At 45.6% G+C, this 23,185-nt stretch overlaps 1 protein-coding gene across 2 annotated transcripts; it reads left to right on the forward strand.

The window, feature by feature from the left end:
• The first annotated feature begins 1,957 nt into the window (after positions 1-1,957).
• Positions 1,958-8,766, forward strand: LOC142784517 (uncharacterized). 2 transcript variants are annotated; one of them, XR_012888660.1, is made up of 4 exons: positions 1,958-3,212; positions 3,748-4,004; positions 4,605-4,727; positions 5,278-8,764. XR_012888660.1 is itself a non-coding variant. In XM_075882929.1 (4 exons), exons 2-4 carry the CDS (start codon positions 3,908-3,910, stop codon positions 5,844-5,846), a joined length of 711 nt encoding a protein of 236 aa, XP_075739044.1. In that variant the 5' UTR covers positions 1,958-3,212; positions 3,748-3,907; the 3' UTR covers positions 5,847-8,766. The 2 variants fall into 2 exon arrangements, 1 of the variants encoding a protein (XP_075739044.1); XM_075882929.1 differs by having other exon boundaries at positions 4,683-4,727; positions 5,278-8,766.
• Positions 8,767-23,185: the final 14,419 nt, after the last annotated feature.

Consider the following 23,185-nt stretch of genomic DNA (forward strand, 5'->3'; position numbering starts at 1 on the left):
TGTCTCTTTACTGCGTCAGCATAAGTAAGAGGCGCGGCGACAACTTGCTGCTGAAAGGGCACTGGCATAGCCTCGGCAATCTGGTCCTGAAGTGCATGTCGGAGCATGGGAGCTAACGGTGTCGGTGGTTGCTCTTGCTGCTGCAGCGGGAGCTCTTGGCGCTGACAAAACGGCAGGAGGGAAAGCTGACGTGCGACCTCCTCACGCACAAAGTGTTTCATTTGTGCTAGAAAGCGGGAGTGGTCAGGTACGACGTCCAGGGCAGCGAGTGGTTGGTTAGGCTGAAATGGACGACGGGTGAGAGCTCGTTGCCGTCGCAATTCGTCGTAGTTCTGGCACAGAGTTACCACATCAGACACCGTGCAAGGAGACTTTGCCAGGAGCATTTGAAAGACGTAGTCATCAACACCTTTCATAATGTGCTGGATCTTGGCACTTTCACTCATTGCGGCATCGACGCGCTTGCAGAGATCGAGTATATCTTCGATGTAGGTGGTAAACGTTTCGCCAGGTTCTTTTGCCCGTGAGCGCAGGCGTTGTTCGGCGCGCAACTTCCGCACGGCAGGGCGACCGAAAACCGATGATATTGCCTGCTTGAAAGTGGCCCAGTTCTCGAACTCGGATTCGTGGTTTGTATACCACAGTTTCGCCACATTAGCCAATAAAAGTTGACGGTGCTCAACTTAGCAGCGTCATCCCACCTGTTTGGTCCACTGACTTTTTCGTAGGACAACAGCCAGTCCTCGACGTCCTGGTCTTCGGCGCCCGAAAAGATCGGGGGGTCTCGCTGGTGAACCGGGCCGGGGCAAGTAGGAGCCGCGAGAGGTGCTGTCTGTTGGGCAGCGTCAACTTGCATGGTCGACGGCAGCGTGCGGGATGGGAGTTCCAGGGTGTAGGTGATGCAGTTATCCAGCACGATCCACCAAATGTAAAGGGGGTTTATTGAAGGACTGAGCAAGCGGGTGGTAGCTCTAAAGGAACGCAGGCGAACCCAGATGACGGTGCTTGATCGCCGATCTCGTGCCTTCTTCTTGTGCTGATGATAGCTGACCTGGTGGTATCAACGTCTTTCTTATTCACTACAATAGGATCAACCTTATTTGTTACGTTGTTGTGTTGCGCCCCATCTCATCCAATTAAAAGTGCGACTCAAGATCCTTGCCTCATTGGTGGACATTACCACCAAAGAGGTTATAAGGAACACATTCTTTGCACGCAATTGGAAATAAAAATGAGAGGAAGTTTTCAGTGAGTGGTTCATAAAGTTTGTGCTCTAGTTGACTTTCATTGGCTCTAACTGTCCAATGGTTGCGATCTCTGAAATACAGCTGTTGATACACTTTGGGACGATCTGAAACAAAGCGTACTTTGTAAACCAAAGCGTATTAGGGGTGCGCGTGATTACGCATGGAACTACAAACAAATCATGCATCTTCACCTTCACTGTTCAGACACCGATATGGACCAAGATAATATGGCAAGCAATCGGAATGAAATGACCCTAGTAACTTTGTATGACACTAAAAATATGCAAACCCTCATGATTCTGGTGCAAACCTTGGCTGAATTCATCCCTGCGCCAATTACCAGCCGTTTAACTTGGCGCACGAACATCATTCAAAGGTAGAGCGAGCCACTGACATGTATTTTGTGCGACGCAGCGACCACTTGACCTGAGAATAATAGCGTTGCGAAGGCGAATCCCCTGTCGCATGCTCTGATCGAAGCAGACGACAAACGCGAGCAGACGACGGCTTGGCCGACAGGCATAGCTTGTGATTGGTTGTGAAGCAATACCCTCTACAGCAGCTCACTCCATGACGTTGCCAAAACACTTCTTTCATCTGCCACGCCTGTCCTGTTCGTCATATCACCCCCCTCACACATAAGAGAAAATTTTTTTACGCCGTGAAAATAGTGCAAGTACTTTCTAAGAGCTCTCTTATGTGCTGCGCAGTTGTCGAAAACAACATGGCGTCGTCAACAGCATATCGGTCGGTGCGACTTTCAGCAAACGCTTCTCGCACGAGTTACTTCAGCGTTTGACCTGATGTGTTGTGATTACAGCAGCTCTTTCGGTGCGTGTAAGCAGTGCGGAAAGCTTCGGCAGTGCAATGGTGTACGGTGAAGTGCAGTGAAGCCTGTGCGTCAGTGTGGTTATCAAGCGGGGATCGGCGTCGATGTATCGACGGCAACTAGCACTCGAGAAGCCTGCAATGTGTGTTTGTGTGCCGGTAACAGTTCGTTCGGTTGACTTTCCAGTCTCTCAGTTGGGTGCTGTGCGACATTTCGGATTGACAGCGTTTTTACACGTTACTTTAGTGACCCCAAGTGCGTACGGAAACGTATGAACTACGCGCTCGGTTCTTGCTTCGCCACTAGTTAGCCCGTACGCTTCTATTTACTTGAGAGCAATGTACTGTTCGGGAGTGAAACGATGTTCGTTGTGAACAGTGGTGCTGTGTTAACGTTCCAAGACTTGTGAACAAGCTGTGCTCGTGTGACCGAAAATTGAAAGACAGCGTTGATAACTGTTTTGCCCTGCGAAGTTGTGGTGGGGCAGCTTGGCGCTTTTGTTTGTTAAGTCGTCACTTCTCCTTTTTGTGATAACCATAGTCCTAGCGCTGTGATGTGATCAACCAAAACTGCGAGATGCTACATTCTGTTATGGATCGTGTTACTTTGGAAGCGCGCCTAAACTGTTCTTCGGTAACAACTTGAGAGTTCTATGTGGCAGCGAGAGCCCGTAAACGTCAAGCTTCCCTCCGGCCCCCAGACCTAGCGCTGTGATGTGATCAACCAAAGCTGCGAGATGCTACATTCTGTTGTGGATCGTGTTACTTTGGAAGCGCGCCTAGACTGTTCTTCGGTAACAACTTGAGAGTTCTATGTGGCAGCGAGAGCCCGTGAACGTCATGCTTCCCTCCGGCCCCCAGAAAAAGCAAAGATTTCACCGGTGCCTTTCTTTGGATGAAGTTGTAGGCCAATATCGCCTAACTACAGGTTTCCGAGTTCGTCTGGCCCTCGTTTTGCACGGCACTAGAGCCTTGACAACAGCCGGTCATGGCCAGTTCTTACACTTTATCAATGGACGTGCACGCCTGGCCAGCCCTTCATTGCTGTCATTGGCAGCTTCCAGTCTGCAGATGCCCATTGCCTGTTGGCCGTACTTGGTTCCTCATGACACCGACGGCTACTAAATGCTGCCATCAGTGAGTTCACCTTGCAGAACTAAATTTCATCGGTACTATAAATTCACGCAGTTTTATAACGTTTGCAAGTTTTTAAGCCCATCAGATGTAATGTTTCTCTCTGGTAAGTTGAAGCATGAAAAATTTACTACTACTGTTATATACATACATATAATATGGAGCAAATACATAAAAAGTTCTTTGTGATTTGATACGAGTGAGCTATTGTTTGATTATGAGGTTGGGCCTGTCGATTGACCACGTTTGATAGTTGGAAAGTTAATGTGAATTTATTTTTCAGGAGCCAGGTTGCACCTAAAATATTTATGTTATTTTGGAAAATTAGTTCTATAGACGGTTACCACCGTGGTAGTACTATACTTCAGTAGGACATATATATTGTGGTACGTAAATTTTACATAAGGCTTCAGTTTATTTCAAATTGATTATAGCAGATTTTGGTCACTATAACGAAATGATAGCTTCCTCAAATAAGTATTAGAAAAGAGTGCTTTTAATGATTGTTTTTAAATATCTCGTTTTTGGCTCTTCACAGATCGCAGAGATTGGTTTGTTAAGGTCCTGTGATGCATCGGTTGCACATTCTGGCACATCAATCCTCATCATTACTTGGAGCATCTGTACAAAAATAGGAAGAACACGACCTCCCTAACTATGCAAGCTATGTCACTGCTGGGACTGTTATCATTCAGCGGATGTGGCGTGGAAGCATGCATGGCAGCCTCATCTGGAAGGACTGCGATCTGCTTGGGAGCTTCGAGGGCACAAAACTGCCTAACGGCTGGCTGCAAGGTTAGTTTTTCTTTAATACATACGCTTACGTGAACACCACTTGATGTGCACAAATTGAAAACCCAAGCATGGTGGCTTTCAGAGGATACTTGTATTATTCTTACACATAATTCTTATTCAACATTTATAGAACTAAATTGCAAGATAATTGAGAATGTTGAAAGCTGAAAGCCTGCAGCTTATGAATGAAACTCCAATAATCTGAGACACAAAAGCTTGTGCTTCGAAACGAGCACAAATACTTTAATTCCTTATTGAGCTCTTGAGCTTGGGACTCCCTCTGTGGATCAAGTGCTCTAGAAGGAAATAGCAAGTAGGTGAAAATTGTCTGGCTGTTCACAACTTGCAAGGAGAAAGACCTATTGAAGGAGCCTCAGATGACATAGGGCCAGTAACTGCATCTTTTACCTAATGTAGCTTTTTCTCTTTCAGTGCTGTTGCTTGTGTTTCAGCCGAACATGTTCACCACGATTGCATAGTGATATATGATATATAGTTTTCTACAAATTGTACCTTACCTAAGTATGCATTGTTGATCTCTAAAGGTGACGTTTAGTGTGTTTCAAAGCCATGGCTTCTCATTTCTCTGTCTGTGGCTAGCCTATTTCAGCAGCAAAGCCATGCAGCTAGCACACATGCAATCCAAGTCATGGAGCGCTCCTTTGGTGTTCTGTGCAGGACGCAGCATATCCATCCGGCAAGACACTGGTATCAACAATAATGGTGAGTGTTGGTGGCACCTGTAGGAGCCCGTTGTGTTTGTTGCGTATGATTATTTCCCCTGATGAAGTGCATTTTTGAAAAGTTTTCTTCATTTAGAATAATAGATGTGAGCAACAAGCACACTCGTAACCCACAAGTTTTTTGTGTCTTCTTGACTGCCCATTTGCTCCTATACACAGTACGGTGAGCTGGCTATGTTAGACAGCCTTAAAGTTAAGAACATTGGCTGTTGTGTTGTAATGCAGTCTAACTTCTGATTCTTATTGAACTTATTTTTGGTCTGCTTCTCGCACCTAGTGTAAAGTCAAAATAGAAGAAATTTTATTGGCTTTTTATGTCTGGCAGAAGTTTCATGCCTTCATCTATAACGTTGTAGTTTTGCTCTTGTATCATATTAAATATATTTTCAGTCTTCACTGTTTGTGTGTGTGTCTGCTGAGGCTTGTCATTGGCTTCTGAAAATACAATATCTGTAAATATGAGCACATAATCGACAACTATACACTCTTGCATGTAGCATGGTTGTAACAATGATCTGTATTTTTCTAAGTTCCAGCAGTAACAAGGGGTTCGGTGCTCCACGGTCATGTACAGTGTATCAAGAACAGAGCACAGAAGACCAACAAGTATAAAGGGACTGCCAGTGACTGTTCTCCTGCTCAAAGTTTACAACAGCAGAAAGAGCACATTGTGATGTTGTCACAGAACGAGCGCTCAAAATGGGCGCGCCGCCAAATTCTTGCGATAACGCGCCAAAGTGACGCCGCGAGGTCAACGAAAAAAAAAAGAAAACAAACATCTAAAGGCTCCCGGGGCGCGCGACGCTCTCCCCTCGGAAGCGTGGCTTCGCCGATGAACCTCCTCACCCCACAGCGGCAGCCGGGCAAGCACTGGAAATTTCCAGAAGGAAAGGGGCGTGTATGCCGGGTTGAGGCATCTGTCGGGGACGGCCCCCGTACAGTCTCGCGCCTCTCCCCAGCCTTCGCTGCGTATCGCGCCGACGAAATGACGAGAACTTTCTGGAATGTCGCGCGGAAGGTATTTAACCGAGCAGCGGAGATGAGAGATCAGGAGAAGATGGAAGTTAGCGCCAGAGCACGTTGGGATTCCGCCGTGTAGTCGGCGAAGGTTTTGTCCGTAGCGACAAAGCAGGAGATGAAGAGGATTTCCACCTGAGGGGTGAAGGCTCGAGCTACAGGCAAGAGCGTGTGTTTACCGCTATCGAGCGAAGACGCGTGGCAACAGCTGCGTGTGTGAAGCCGACGTGTTCGGGCGAAGAAGTTTGAAGCTTGGAGAGTGGCCTATTGAAGACGTGAGGTTTCCTGGAAGAGAAACTTCGGCGAGGTTTCCTGGAAGAGAAACCTCGGGGCTGCGGAACGACAACAACGCTGGACTTTGAGTGAGTGATTCTCGGAAGAGTATCATCTGGACTGGTTCCAAGAACTTTGGACTGAATAGGTTTTCTATCTCTTTAGTCTTTAAGTGTCTTGGTTGTTCAATGCATGGGACTGCATTGTAGTGCGTATTGTTGTCTGTGTCCGTTGTTTCAAGTGTGGCTGATTGTACTGTGTAGTACGTTGTTTGTTTGGTTACATATTGTACTCAACTGTTGGGGAGTGTGCATACTTGTGTGTGTTGTTTTTTGATCTGCCACTATTGAGAATATAATTCTGTTTTGTTTATCAACTCTCGGCTCTGACTTGTTCTTTGGGCCACAGCCGGCGTCCGCTGGCGCACCAAAAAGAACCACTTCTAAATTGTCCACGCTTTCGTGGTGTGGTTCGGGGGACCGATACTTCGGCCCTTGGAATTAGCCCGGCGATCGCCTCCCTAATTAACGGGACTGTGTGACAGATGTCAGGAGCAGCTGCTGCTTAACTTCTTAGCAGTGCATTATACAACAGTTCATTTGCTTGCATTCGAAATTATTTAAATTTTGCAGGGAAGATACCAAACTATGACACTCATTTGAAGGCTGCTGTAGTGTTAGTGGGCAAATATTTTTGAGCTGAAGTTTTTAACATGTGTGTTAAGTGCCTGCGTGCCTCTACATTTACATGCCAGAAATCACAGCATCCATGGTCGCCAACGGTAACTGTGTTTGCATTCTTTGGAGTACAAGAAGTAAAGCAATGGATGCAGTAATCATGTACTTAGTCGATGTAATCCTTCAGTGTACACTCATTTGTATAGCACCAATGATGCCATGAGTGTATAAGCTCTGGGAAGTGAATCTATGTGGATTATGTTATTTGGAAGGAAGAGGATCATCACTACTCCTAGTATATCTTAACAGTAGATTTTAGTGCTTGGGTATTATCCTACTGCCTGTCCGTCCTTCAACAGTCAACTTATCTACTGTGTAAGTGTAACTTTTTAAATGTATACTTTGCTAGAATAGGTTTATTCATAATGTAATGCAAGTGACTTATCATCTATGCAGCTCTACTCAGACTAGAAATAAAAGTATTTATTTTATATGTAGCTATAGCATGCATTCACTTGTGCTTTTCTAGGTGCCTGTACAATCGTTTAGCCCTACAAAATTGCTGGTATACTCTAATATTGAATCTGGCATCTTAAAAAAGTTTGTTAGTAGAAGTAAGAATGTGTTTACAACCAATATTACTATCCTAAGATGAACTGTGAAAACTCTGTGGAAATTTATTTGCATTTTTTGAACTTTGTGAAGGCAAATGTTGTTATGTTCTTTTATTGAAGTCCCTGTTTCATGCAAATGACACATAATTACTTTGCAGTGGCATAGTATTAGTTGCTATTTTACACATGTGTGCTTAGCAACATCGCAGTTGAGGCCAGCAGCAAGACATACATGCAGTGCACTGGAGCATCACCTCACATAGTGTACAGTCTTTGCCCACCAGTAAACTCCATATTTTTCAAGCAGACTAATAGACAGCTGTATGGGAACTGTGTTGATATGCAAACTTTGAAGTCTTCTTGAGGAGTCTTTTTCATCATTTTTGTCCAAGTGAAGTAGCTACCCAAGGCCACAACTGGTGGGAATGTGGTGGTTTCCTCTCTCCAAAAGCACTCTTACCAGCTGCCTCAATGTTAGCATGGGGTGAATTCACGAACTGGAAAAATAATTGGTCTTTGTTTTCTTGACCGAAAGAGTCACTTCCACCGTTGAGCCACAACGACGAGCCAGAATAGATACTTTAGCTAAATAAAGTTGATTCTACTTTTGAGAAGTGTTTTGGGGAAACGAAATTACACCTATAGCTGTCAATATAAACACTGTTTGCACCAAGGAGCTCAGTAGCTTATAATTGTATTATTCATGTATTGTCTAGAATTTACTAGCGCTGTGCCAACTTTCAGCCTAAGTGTCCTAACATGCTTTGTTAGTGGGTTGTGAATGAGCCAAGCTATGTAAATAAACAGAGTGATATTGCAGATTAGTACAAAATATTGATGCACAGCCCTTTTCTTTAGCATGACATTGTCAAGGGCTTTATTCTTGTGTTTTTTATAAAAACTGCTTGTCACTGGGCAGCAGCGGAAAACCATGCATCAAGCTTTTGCGAGATGGCTCGAGAAACACCGTGTTCAGACATAACAGTGCCGGTGGATTTCTCTCGTAAGTTACTTTCTGTAGTATATTCAAAATGAGTGTATTAGAATTGTTCTTTTATAGCCATTCATTTTAATATTTACACCTGAGTGTATGTATGTATGTATGGGTGTACATATGTATATGTGTGTGTGCATATATGTATGTATGTATGTATATATGTATGTATGTATGTATGTATGTATGTATGTATGTATGTATGTATGTATGTATGTATGTATGTATGTATGTATGTATGTATGTATGTATGTATGTATGTATGTATCTTTTAAATGAGAGTCTGTTTATCATTGGTGAGTAAGTTTGGTAATGATTTGGCTGAATTTGTTTCTAGTTATTTCTCTTTTGAGCCATTATACATTTCAATTTGTTTTGTACTGCATAAAAATAAATGTAACCCTACACAGAATATGTATGTTCGAAGAAGTTGTTTCATTTACCAACCTACAGTCATGGGCGAGAAATTGGGTAACATGGAACGAACCTGCGAAGATTAGTTTAGAGAATAGCTACTCTTTATGGCATATCTCATACACATTGCGTTGGTTGAATATGTGGATTTCAACCTTTCAATTTTAATCAGAATAAGCAAGCTATCACCCATGGTTGTATATGTGTGTGATATTTATGCATACTGTGATACCGGTTCGCAATTACAATTAAGGTCACAAACCTAGTCAAGCTGAATACACGAATTTTGTCCATGCACCTTTCATCTGCACTGGAACTGTTGTTAACAAAAAATAAACTTCAGTTTAGAAATTTATTCTAGTAACCAAAAGCAGGGTATCTCTTTATCACACAAATAAAATTGCCATTGTTCTGTTCCATTCTGGACAATAGGGGACCCTCTCATCAGAACTCGATTAACTGCTATAGCTCATTTTAACCACTGACAGTGACATTACACTGAAGCGTGCAGCCTGACAAATAGCGGGAGAGAAGACACAAGCTAATCACTCTGTTTGCGTCAGCTCTAACTGTCCGTGCTCTTTGGTCTTGCTGCATGTGATAATGCCCACCAAATTAGCACGAAAGCGTGTCCCTACAAAGGCAGTCAACTTGGCTGCAAGCAGTTAGCTCAGTGCATGTGTATATTTTCTTCAAAACACCGTGAAGACTGATTGCTGGTCGAACATCCAAACACGTGAAAAGTAATATACCAGGTATGATATTGGTATTCCAGCACTGGACACTTTTGCGATAAGAAAGGATGGAGGAGAAAATTATGAACCCTGAATTGTTTAATTTTTGAAGGAGCACAGTACAGCGCTTTTGGGTCAAAAGGGGAGTGAAAGAAGAAAGTGCGAAAGCGTACTTCTCAAAAAATTAGTACCCGCCCCCACGCATAAAGTCAGGCCGGGCAACCTCCTGAAAAAAAAAGTGCTCAGTGATTCAGCGAATCGAACCAAGTACCTCCTAGATTGTAGTTAAGCGCTGTAACCGCTCGTCCACTGCAGCAGTGCTTGCATTTGCCCTATTGCTGATATATCGTCATTCCTTCGAATGAAGCCAAATACAAAAACGTCTGGTGAAACTTTGTCAAAAATAGAAAAAATAGTTAGAATGCGTTTGCCCAAGGTTACTAGAAGATAGAAACCGCCACGTGTGACTGTATAACCGTGCGCTATTTATTCTTGTACATTACTGTCATCACGTTGGGATAGCCGGCTCTAACGTAGGCTACCTTCTCATAGTTTGACAAATATAAATAAGAAAATAAAAATATATATCGGCCTGTAACAAAGCTAATCAACTATTATGAGTTCACTATCACTAGTGTCACTTTCACTAGATGAATGCACAGTTTGCTTTCATTATCGTTATTTAGGAAAGTTTTGGCTCATTAACTCAACTCTCCTAATTAGCATTGATTTTCACATCTAAGGACAGTCACACTTCATCTCGCTTTCTGAGTGGCTGTCACTCCCATATAACGCGTACTCCACTTTTTTATGCTTTCCGAGCATCTGACGTTGCTTTGCGGAGACTTTCCCTGACGTCTGCTGGGTCAGAAAATTGTCTTTGTTATCTATCAATTTCAAGCTTTCGCGAAGCCGAAACGAGAGTCTCTCTCTCTCTCTCTCTTTTCATTCTTTTCGCACGTGTGATAACGTCTCTCGACCTCAAGACTCGTATACACGTTCCTTGCTTTGTTTGCGCACTCAAACAACGCTGGACGAAATATTTGCACCGTGTTTTGTGAAAAGCATTAGCACTGAGACACCTCCCGACGAGTCTCCCTCATTTTACGTAGACATGTACCTAAGCGTAAGCGTATGCACGTTCTCGCATTCCGGCTTTATAAAAATGCTGCGGTGCATGGAACCAGCGAAATTGCGCTCACAATTTCATTTGATTACTGCTGTTATCTATTTCCACACAATTCGTCTGCAGGCACCAAAGTCGCTCATGTGTCTTGTAATAAGAATATTGTAACAAAGGCTATCTTTGACTATAGGTACAAAACACCCTTACGTTCACCACTATACCGTGCTAGATTGCACCGAATTAGTTAAGTAGCAGCGCAGCTTCAATGATATGTAAGGTAACTGGTCGCGTTAAATAGGGGAAGACATTCGAGGCACATTTTCAAACATTGCATGCATTGATTTATGTGTGGATTCATTTATGTGGTGCACCTGGAGTGTTGTTTACTTGTACTTGCCGAGATAGTGCATGGATTGCTCGGTGGCTTAAGGCCATCGAGCAATTAGTTTTTTAGCTACAGTCGTTGATTAAAGGCGAGTGCTTGGCTTTGCACAGCCCACCAAAACGTCTATTACAACGTATGGGGCATCCCGTAAGCGCTGTAGCAGACGCTCGCGGAACTGAAACTTATATTCAGCAAATCATTGGCTATCATCGTATACTCTCGATGCTAGACGCTTTGTGTGCTACCTTGATATTATCGGCACACACTTCTTTCTTTCCTTGTCGTTTCATTGGCTATCGTGTGTCCTCCTTGCCCTCTTAAGTACCGAATAAGTTAAATTCATACCCGCGCTATAGTAATCCCTCCAGATAAGAGACTTTTTGGCTAAGAAAATGCGTAGCCAAAGACAAAGCTTTGTGAATTCGGCCCAAGATGGCTAACCTTTTTGACTTCGCGCATATTAGGATCTGCTCGACGAAATAGCCGCGCCATGTCCTCAACAAACATCGTAACGGATTCATTTGGTTTCAGAATCCGTGACTCGAGGAGACGCTGTGCGATCTCTCATCTTTCAGTGCTCACGAACGTGTCGAGGAACTTTTGCAGGAACTCGTCCCAAGACGACCACACGCGATTAGTGAATTGTGTTCGGGCACTGTCTTGAAGCGGAAAATGAACGTAGCCCAATTTCTGTGTGGTGTTCCACCCGTTAACATTCGCTGTGTGCTCGAATTCCTCGAGCCAGTCATGTGCATCCTCATATGCGTTTCCGTGGAATTCAACCGGAAGTTGAGGGTTCAAAAAAGTCACCTGTGTCTTGCTTGAGCTCAGTGGAACAGCCCATCGGGAAACCACTTCCTATCATCCACGAACCAACGGCTTGACAGAACGCCTCAACAAGACTATTGCCGACATGTTGAGTATGTGCGTTGACGTGGATCACAAGAACTGGGACGACACTCTACCGTACATCACGTTCGCCTGTAATACAGCGCAGCAAGAAACTACACGAATAACGCTGTTCAGTCTCCTTCATGGCAGTGAAGTGACGACGATGCTTGACGCCATGTTACTGCACGACTGCAATGACATCGATTTGGAGGCTGTATCTTTTACCCAACGAGCAGAAGAAGCGAGGCAGCTTGCGCGCGTCCGAATCACCCAGCAGCAAAACTACGACGCTCAACGTTATAATCTGCGACACCTACATGTCGTCTATCGGACCGGCGACAAAATCTGGGTATGGAGTCCTATCTGCCACCAGGGACTGTCTGAAAAATTGCTGAAGAAGCATGCCCCTACACAGTTTTACAACGCCTGAGCGACGTTAATCACGTGGTTGTTCCTGACAGCCCCTCGACAACTCGCCAATAAAAACCAGAAATCGTGCACGTTGTGCGAATGAAGCCCTATTTTTCGGACTAATTTACACTATACATCTACTACACCGTCTTTTGTAGAAGAGCATCGGGACACTGCTCTCCGGAGGGGGCCGAATGCCACATTGAATATGCAGCACCAAGAAAATAACGAAGAGCACGCGCAGCGAGAGAAGAACATGACGTTCTCTTCCCATCAGTTTGCCAGTGTTTGCGCTGTGCAGTTCCACAACTAAATTATTACCTTAACAAAGCTCGACTCAAGGCGTCACCGCTATGCATTTGGTGCAACGAAATTGAAACAATTGAACATTTCTTTTTATTCTGCCATCGTTATTCTTATCAGAGAAAAAGATTTTTAGAAGGCCCATTACAAAAGCTAGGAATACAAGTAAATATACCAGTAATTTTATCACTTGGCGTAACTTCATTTGGTTACTGCCACAGGGATGTATGCTCCACTGTGTTTGATTACATCAATGCAACTAAAAGATTACCGTGCTAGTGAACCCTCACCTTTTCAGATTTTTAGTTTATAATTCGTAGTTATGTCTATCAAAACCAAGAGATGGTTTGACCGCTTGCTCAGCAAACATTTTTTTGGTAGTATTATTTTTGAACTACTCTTTCAGATTGGCTTCATTTTCATTTTAGTTTCATTTAGGTATCCTGCCGCCCGGTTCTTGGCCCATCCCCCTCTGTGGATGAGCGCCATTCATAAGAGGTCATCATCATCATCATCGTCATGAGTGTTCTGGTACAATTAAAGTGAGTTTCTTGTATTCGACTGCTGCTGTTTCTGCATTGTGGCAATATGGCACCCCAACCAGAACTGGTAGCGACGTTGCGCATTTGCCCTATATCGCGCGAACATGATTTTTTAATTGCTTACCTGCGACGTGCCTTTATTTTTACGCACTTATATTGCGACATAATAATGTCTCCTTAATTGCATGCGAAAAAGAAAAGAAACAAAAATAACAAAAATGGGGAAGCAAAGGTGTTTTATCAGCTAAATGACGTATTCGCAATATCCACGAAAAACTTTGCAGAGGCAATTGTGAGATAACTGTCCAAGAGCACAATAGAATATTAGTTCTAAAACTCACGTTGCCCAATCATTGAAAACCACTGCAGCGAGACAGCAGCTTTGAAAATATAGCTTTGGCAGCCGTGGAGTACAGCGTCTTAGCCTGTCGCGTTCACAGTCACTAAAAGCGAGGGAACACCGGCCGTGCGCCAGCGAAAGTAGTCGGTAGTCACAGGAGTGCTATCTACACAACCTGAGAGCTAGTTGACCTCTGAAATGCGCATAAACAAGAAAACTTCTGAAGGTACGCATCAAACCACCACGTAAAAATGAGCGATGGCTCGTTGAACTGTTAATGCGCCAAACCACAGAACATGCCGAACTAAACACAAGCTCCGATACCATATCGCCTGGATACGCCCCCACATCTGTTGGCCCCTGTTGCCAGACCACCTGCATGTGCCCACTGTTTCTGAAACCAAACGAAAAGAGAGTGTGCGCTCAACCACATACCAGAGATTCATTCAAGTATTCTACAAATTTTTGCAACAAATAAAATCAAATCATTAAAAATAAGCATTGACATATTTTTGTTTGTTTTCGCTATTTGCCCCCCCCCCTCACCTAGTCGTGCTTCAATCGTCACGCGGTTGTTGATGCCTGTCGCAATAGGTTTCAGACCACTTTTCGTCCCTACTCACGCGACCTATTCAAATTGACCTTGGCCACGGCTACGAAGCCCAAGCACGCCTCTTCTTACTGCGCTTCTGCATGTAGTCCACGAACGCTTACTGTGGTATGCTGCGTAGCATATTGGAAAACATAAAAAGAAAACATGTAAATGATTGTTCACATGATTATTAGGAAGAATCACCCGTATAGTTTTTTTGTTCTTTGCTGTTTGTAGTTTTTTGGTTTCCTGGTGCCTTTTCACCGTTTCCTGTCCTGGTAAACAACGATGGCGTTGCTCCGTTCTAACAAGTTCACATCGAACCTTATAAGCGAGTATGAGTGCGTGGTCGTCAGGTGATGTGCATTCGTCGAGCAGGAAGAAACGAAGACTGGTGCGTCGTGAAATATTTTGTTCCTCACGCATGCAATCACCGAGTATTTGTGTGCAAGTGATATAATAACAGAAGTGTGACTCTAAATGCTATAGCCGCCTTGAAAGTGACACCGGAGACCTGCCACTCTTCAGCAACACCAGCTGCTTGGAAGAGTGTGATTGGAAACTGTGCGTAAAACCAATGAACCTTTTTTCTAAATTGCATCGCATACGTGGTCTGTGTTTCAGCTGGCTAATATTGTTGATACGATAACGCTGAAGATTGCGTACCGTAACACCACTTCCGTGGATGTCTACGGAGCTAGTCGTTTCCTGCGGTTTGCCTCGGTAACAGATGCGTTCATGTATATTACCCTGTTGACTGTAAATAAAACAGCGTTCTTTGCTGAGTAACGATTGCGTTCCACCCGCTTCAATTTACGAACGTCAGACGCCTGCTCATGACCGATCGGTGTCAAGATTTCTGCTTCTTGTCGCTGCCTTCGCTTCCCTCACAAAAATAACATGAGCGTCTCCAGCATTGTTCTTGCGTCTCTAAAAGAAGTAAAACAATGATGCCGACCAAGTATGTGCTGCAATTTAGAAAAAGATTTTTTGGCTTTGCATTGTTCCAATCACCCAGTACGTGCTCCACCGTACCTTATCTTTTTTCAGAAATGAATCGCAATGCTCAAAGAAGCTTCCTGTTTCTTTTTGTTTTAAAAATGAACATTTTATGTATTTCCTCTCTAATAAATGCAAGATTTGTTACAAGGTGGTCGTGCGAAAAAGTACATGTTGTATGCGCTTGTGAATCCGAAACCAAAATTGCACGAAAACGGACTATTGGCATAGTAACACATGTGCAGAAGCTCCACCCCCCTAGCTTTGGCTGTGCTGCCACAGAAAGTTGTCGCCAAGTACCGAGATGTTGCTAGAACAAGTGCCTCGTCCGCAGATTAGAAATCTCATTTCGTTCCACCCGTATCGAGAAATATCAGGCGTTGTTATCGACCAAAAAATAAACGAAAAAAATTTTGCAAAAACATTCTCACTGTCAGTCTTGCTTCGTAGTCATTCAATGGCTTAAGTCGCTGCTTCGAATAACAAGATTGCGTGACTGTATTTCGAACTTCATCCTAAAGTTTTTGAAAAATCGAATTAGTTGAAAAAGAAATGGTATTTTCCTTAGAACTTTCAGAATTGAGGTCTCCACTGATGCGTTGGGCAGTGAATTCTCCTCTCTTTTGCCTGCCAGCACTTTTTATTATTTTAAAATCAGTCTCGTAGGTCTTAGGGCAAATTGTCTAGCAGTTGCGGACTGCTTTCATCGATGTTCCTCCGGCCAGTGCAGCGTTGTAATGTCTCTGCAACTGAAAGCGAAAATCCTGACCGAAAAAGGTTTGAGGTCTGCCAACAGTCAGCAAAAGGGGGCATCTGATAGTGCTGTGTACAGAGCGTGTTAGCGAGTTATTGTTGCATCACCTTGTATAATGGCGCTTCCCAGGACAATTGGACCTAGAACAACGCTACGGGGCCCTCAGCAATTTCAAACATATTCAGTAACGTGCATTCGGGAGTTTCAGAGAGTATGCCTCCGGACACTGGCTGATGACCAGTGTCCATTAGGATAACGCCACCCCGGCGGAGAAGCTGTTATGAACGCGCTTCGAACAACTACTGTGGGGGGCTCCCACTATCTGCACCCCAAGCCTGACTACCTGAGAAAGTACCGGAGAACCAAGCTGCACTGGTGTGCCGAACGCGCTACGCGTTTGCAGTGCTCACCAACCCCCCCCCCCCCCCCCCCTCTACACTGGGTGCGTCCCTCAGACGCTAGATGTCCCTGAACCACGGAGCTGCGCCTTTCTCTTCGATCATCTCGGCACCTTTAAAAGCGCCGGTGCATCGTGCGTTGAGATCTTCCTCGACAATGTTTTGTAAATCACACACTTCGGGTGAGGCCCCGCCGGTCTAACATCGACGTGCGGCAGACTCGCAGGCTTCCACTTTACGCTTCTGCCTGCGACGCATGAAAGTCATTGAAGGGGCACATCTCTAATTTATTTGCAGGTCGGTCTACCCGTGCAGAGTTGCACATGTGGTGTTGTATGGGGCCGACTGAAGCACTCATAGAGCTGACACAGACATTGGATTAAACGCAGGCAAACATTTATTTCGAATAGAACAATGGCAAGGAGACTACAAAAATAATAACAGAGGAAAAACACTAATACGCACTGAAAAGAACAACAAAGCAAACTATGCTCTAAAAGAACACAACGACAGGTACAGACAAAAGACAAATACGCGGAATATTAAAAAAATAACAACCGGATAGAAAGAAAACTACGAGATAAAGCTCAGGCTGGCGCTTCTGAATTGCTACGTGCATTGCAGCGCACACAACTACACTTATTGAAAAGCTGGTTATCATAAAATAACAGTTGAAAAAAGTCACAATAAAAAGTTTTATACGAACCAGGCCAGCACTTCGTACACGTAGGGGAGTTGGCGGGTGCCGCTGAAGATCTCGTTGGCTTGGTAGACAACGAGGGTGCCCTGAATTGCAGTCGTCTCATTTTGTTGCGCGGGTCACTCCGTACTCGCCGCCTACGTGAGCCTCGCGACACCGACGACCACGTTTTTCGCACGTCACATGTAAACTGCCGATCCCGAAGCAGTCGAAACTTTTTCGAGGCGTACGTGTGCTCCAGTCCCTTCTGGAGGTAATTTATTTTTCCTCGAACACATGGGTTGGACGCTATAAAAGTCGCAGAGTGCGGACGCACGTTGTGTGGGCTCGAACGTTTTCAAATTATTTTGCGGTAAAACTGCAGTACTTGTATAAAATTTCTACACTAATTGACAGAGCAAGTTTAGTGAAACACCTGGACACGAAGATTTGCAAAGGTGAGCCCGCTTTTTTGGCACCGACACCAAATTTGTGTCACCACGCAGCTCGTCTATTGCATCAGCCGCCCCGGTGGCAGATTTAGCTGGAAGGAACGCATCGAGGTAACGCAATCGGATTGCCTCGACAGCGCGTATAGTGTCGTGATCGAGGTTGTAAGCATGGAAGGAGAAGATATGCAACCTCATGATTTTACCAACGACGCCGGATGGTGCGAAGTGCGCAGAAGAAACATCAAGAAAACAACCAAAGCGAATTCAGGCCGACACGCTGTTGCGTCCACGTGTGCTCATGGAGCCAGCAATGGAAAGGTAACGAACCATACAATGAATTACTAAAGCAAGCTAGTTACCTCGTCCACCACCAGAAGATTTCAAAGTGATTCTGCGACCCAGAGGAGGACTCCACGTTTCGGAGCACAGGCAAGTGTGCTTTTACTGCTGCTTGAGAAACGCCGCTGGCGTCGGTCGCGAAGCAGCAGCAGAAGACAGCATATGCGTAAACTACCAGCAGAATATCGTGGTCGTAAGCACGCTTTACGAAGAGCGAGCCAGGCAGTGCAGAGCTATAACGAAGTTACAAGTGGGAGAGCAAGAACACGAAGCCAGTGTCTACAGAGCTGCGCCAGAAAGCACACCTCGGGGACTAATAAGCAGAATATCCCAAGAAGAAACCCAACAATACTACACGCGAAGAGAATGGGCAACACAGACAATGTAATTTTACTCTTCGATGGACTGCACGTGCCAAGATACCTGCATTATGGAACACTCATCCTTCGGTACTCGCTGTACCGAAAACACGAAAACACGTAGAAATTTGCAGTAAATGTGGAATACTGGGACACAGAGCGGACGTTTGTCCCAACCCTGACGAAACAATACGCAGGGGATGTGGTGTAGCCAACCCAGTGCAAGAACGTTATTGTGAAGCAAGATGTCAGCTATGCGGACCAGGTCACCTCATGGAAGACAGACGCCGCAAAGCGATAAACAAGATACCGTATTTGCTACGGCGAAGACGCCGGGAGTGACGAAGAAGAGAAGCCGAGGACGAAGCGCAGTACGGCATCAACGACCACAACAAACGAGCTGTCAAGGCAACGAGCAAGGACACCAAGGCATCAGAAGGCCAAATAACCGAAGGCTCTCCAACCGCACCACATGAAGGGGAAAGTCGGGGAAGGGCCTGCTGGAGGCCCGGGTTAAGGACCCGGTCCAGAACCCGTTCGAGAAACCGTTAAAGATTCAAAGCAAGATCAAGGTCGCAACCAAGCCGCGGAGAGGCGGGAGCCCATGCACAGGTGAGCTTTGCAGCCGCGGTCTCTGGTACTGCTGTTACACCTACAAGCACGGGGTCCACCTTAGAACCGGATTTAACACATATCAATTTTGTTTTTCCTGTTCTAAGGTAGACACAGCTCAAAGTCTCATCTGTTCAGCATAAAAAAATTGAAACTTTTATCTGCGGCGTTGTTCTTGGACGTGAAGGGTGCATATGATAACGTATCACATGAAGCCATCCTGGATGTCATGGAAAATGTTGGATTAGGAGGTTGGGTTTACCGATGAATCGACAGCTATTGGAAAAGCAGTACTTTCTTTGTACAGACTGAGAACAGTGGCACAACAACGCATCATTGCATCCGTCGTGGAGTGCCTCAAGGTGGTGTTCTTAGCCCTACACTTTTTAATCTAATGCTCCGCGGCCTGGTTGGAGCACTTCCACAATCTGTCCATCTATCAATATATGCAGATGACATCTGCATGTGGGCGTCAGGCGTAACACGCCTTCATTTGCGTGCCCGGCTTAAGAGAGCGGCTACACTAGCGACAAAGTACTTGGAAGAACGGGGACTAGAGCTGTCATCAGAGAAATGCTCGCTTATAGCATTCACGCATAAGGCTATGAGCCCATATGTTATTAAAATCAACGGACACACGATCAACTACGTGAAGACCTACCGATTCCTTGGAGTCATAGTTGATCGCGACCTCTCCTGGAGCCCTCACATCGCCCACATGAAAACTAAACTCACCATTATCACCCACGTACTGAGGTTTCTTGCTGGAAAAACGTGGGGTGCATCGGTAGGACCAATGCTGCAACTCTACACTGTTCTGTTCCTCGGTTGTATGCGATACAGCTTACCTGTGCTTTGCGGGATCCGAAAAACAAACTTGCGCATCCTCCAGTCGATCCAAGCCCAAGCCCTGAGAATATGCCTTGGGCTCCCGGGATGCGCGTCTACAGCAGCGACAGTCATCATTGCGCGTGATTATCCAGTCAACGCATACATCAGCGTAGACGCTTTGAGAATGCACATAAGACATTTCGCTCGGCTTCCATCTCATCACCTCGCCTAACTTCGAACTTCCAGGCCCCACTCAGCATTCAGTGCAAATGTAGCTCAGCATTGCACAGTGCTTCCATTGCACTTCACGCATGCAGCACGGCCGCCGATACCATTATGGCACTATACACCCACTCAAAGTCTTTCTTACAATTCCTGGCATCCAAAATAAGAAAAAGTCGTCGCATCTAGCCCTGAAACAGGCCACATCCTTCTTCCTGCAAGAGAAGCACAACGGACGCCTTCACATTTACACGGATGGCTCGGTGTCTTCAGTAAGCTCTGCAGGGGCGGTGGTTATTCCCGTGAGGCACATCACAATTAAATTCATGACATGGCATTTGACGTCGTCGACAGCTGCAAAAGTCACCACCATACGTGCAGCTCTGGAGTTTATAGTTGAAGAACCTTCGGGAACTTGGTCTATCTTCTCGGACTCGAAGGCAGCTCTTCAATGTCTTATGTCACCCTTTCGAAATGGACCTAATGAACAGTTAGTAGCTGAAATAAGGCTTCTACATCATCAAGCAATCAACAAACAGCACAGCATAGTGTATCAGTGAATACCAGGTCATTGCAGCATATATGGCAATGACCGCGCAGATGAGGCCGCTAGATCTGCACACGGCGGTACCCAATACACAGCCATCCCGTTCTCAAGAACCAACGCAGCTACAAGATTTCGTTCACTTGCACGTGACCTCACACTGGTACAGTGGAACTCAACAGACTTCACAGACGCGCGCCTGTATAACTTGGATCCTGATCTGCAGCTTCGTAGATCCTGATCTGCAGCTTCGGATATCTCGAGCTGAGGAAACTCTTCTATGCCGCCTGTGGCTTGGAGTAGCCTTTACGAACGCATACACGTATCTCATTGGAATGGCCTGGTCTTCTACATAAACTTACTGCAGCTGCGAAGAAACCATCGCGCACATTCTGTGTGAGTGCACCCATTTCAATGCGCAAAGGCATGAGCTCACTGCAGCTCTGGATAGACTGGACGATCGGCCTATGTCGGAACAAAGGATTCTGGGTCATTGACCGAGCCCATCCTCAGCCCAGGAGGCTTTGAAAGCTTTGCTGCGCTTTTTGCGGACAAGTGGCCTCAGAGACAGCCTTTAGTGTCTTATACACTTTGATGTTGCCTTTCCTCTGTCGCAATTTTTTAAGTGTGAATACACTTTATAAGCGACCCCATACCATCCACCACCGTCGGCGGCGTCCGCAGTCTTCTCTCTATCTTTAAAAGAAAGAGGACTTGGCGTGCCGTAGCGCGACGCTCTACCGAATAAGCCACGGACGCGACGCTGATATCGGTGTCAGTAACGCGCCTTATACCCCCTCTCCCTTCGCTCGCTCCTCCGCTCTCCTCGCTCGCTGCAGCTGCGCGCGCACCCCTCTCTCTCGCGCACCCGCATTCTCTCTCAGTCTCCCGCCGAGAGTGGGTCGTGAGGGAAAGTAAAGTTAAAATCCGTTGGCATTCGCCAGTGAGTTAACGTAAACTCCCCCGTGTGATGAAATTGCGATTCCCAGGAACCATTACACCATAAAGGCACCATAGTGTGATTAATAAATGCAATAGTGCGAATTATTAGGCACCCCTCATAGCATCCCCCCGTGTATTCGCATTAACCATGTTCACCCTCGGGGAAATGCTTGGGAGTTTTTTGTAATTTCTCTCTCTCTTCGCAACATTTCTTTTTAACATCTTTTATTTCCCTCACCCTTTTCCCCAGCACAGGGTAAACACCTCCCCGCCTTTCCCCCTAAACTTTCTTCCTCCTCCTCCTCCACAGATCAAACAGGCGCTACAGCAAATAATGCGTGAAAACACGATGCTAAGGGAAGATATAAAAATGCTTAAGGTGGAAAACGCAAAACTTAATATCCAAAGCATACAAAGTCGATCAATCCTACGCCAACAGCTAGTATTGCATCGACGCCTATTCGCGCTCCGGCGACGCCCGTTGCAGCACTGATGAAAGAGAGACGCCACCGCATAAGCGAAGAGCAAAAGAAAACGCCGAAGAGCAAAGCGACTCAACGCTAGAAGAAGTAAAAAAGCCATGTTTCAGGAAATGGCCGTAGGTTTACAATATTTCATGCAGATGCGCACAGACCGACAGCAACAGATGACGCAAATGCGAGTACAATGTCGCAGAGGTTCGACACCCTCCAGGTTAGAGTAGCGCAGTTTAAAAACGGGCCGAAAGATGCCCGGCCTATGGGAGCTATAGGCCAGTCAATAGGGAACCGTACAGCAGACCAGCTGCAGCTGAAAACAGCTGCATGGAAAACTCCGGTAGCCAACATGACGCCGTGTAACGAGTACATGGTTTGACAGTGGAATTGTCGCGAGTTTCGTCGTAAGAGGGGTAACCTGCAGGAATTCGTAAAAACCAAGCAAGCACCAGATGTAATCGCCCTGCGGGAAACTGGAGGGACCGCTAAATTATCCGGATACAAGTCACACAGCACTCTAGGTGATAAAGAAGCAGTGACCACACTGATACACCGAAATATCTCGGCTGTCGAACACGATACTGGCGTACAAACATAGACCACGTCCTACAAGAAATAATTTCTTCTCGAAAAAAGGTGAAAAGCTTGTTTATGCTCAACGTATACAGCCCACCACGACAAAAAGTGAAGCTTGGCTCGCTTTTTCGCAAAGTGCTAAACGTCACGGGCAGGCAGGCACTGATCATCGAGGGAGACTTTAGTACACCACGCGCTGCCTGCGGTTACACCATTGAGAACGCTAAACGCCGCAACCTGTGGAACGACGCACAACACGAGTGGCTCTAGCGACCAACCCACAAGATCCAACCAGAATGGGAAATAGTGTCAGCAGAGACGCTATGCCGGAGCTGACATTTGTAAAGAACATATTTGACCCGCGTTGGACCAACACGAACGTAAATCTAGGCAGCGATCACTACATCGTATGCACAGGGCTCCAAGTTGGCCCGCGAAAAAGAAAGGCAGAAAAATTATGTTAACCGAGTGGGACACCTTTCGTAAGCTAAGGGAGGATGATGCAACAGAGAGCATCGAAGCAGTGGACCGCCACACTTCGGCGTATCGTGCAGAAAGCGTCCAAAGATGTTCCCCAAGACGCTAGCATGAATGTAATGGACAGCAAGCTCCTCCACATGTGAGAGGCAAAACGCAGTTTGCAAGAGCGTTGGAAAAGTCAAAAGCCCCATCGGCGCCTCGGAAAGAGAATCATCACCTTCGACAAAGACATAGAAGATCACGCAAACAGGTTGTGCCAACAGCAATTGGAAGGCACGTGCGTTTTAATGAACCGACAATTCGGAATGTCCAAATCTTCGAGCATGCTTCGAGGCCTCCTTGATCCAGATGGTACAAAACAACACAACGCCAAAATCTGAAGCACGTGCTACACAGCTACGCAGGCACAGAGGCAGAGCTCCTGCGCGAGCCACGCCAGACCTATCTAGGTGATGCAACAAA

The sequence above is a fragment of the Rhipicephalus microplus genome, unplaced genomic scaffold (assembly GCF_043290135.1).
Source record: "Rhipicephalus microplus isolate Deutch F79 unplaced genomic scaffold, USDA_Rmic scaffold_14, whole genome shotgun sequence".
Lineage (NCBI taxonomy): Eukaryota > Metazoa > Arthropoda > Arachnida > Ixodida > Ixodidae > Rhipicephalus > Rhipicephalus microplus.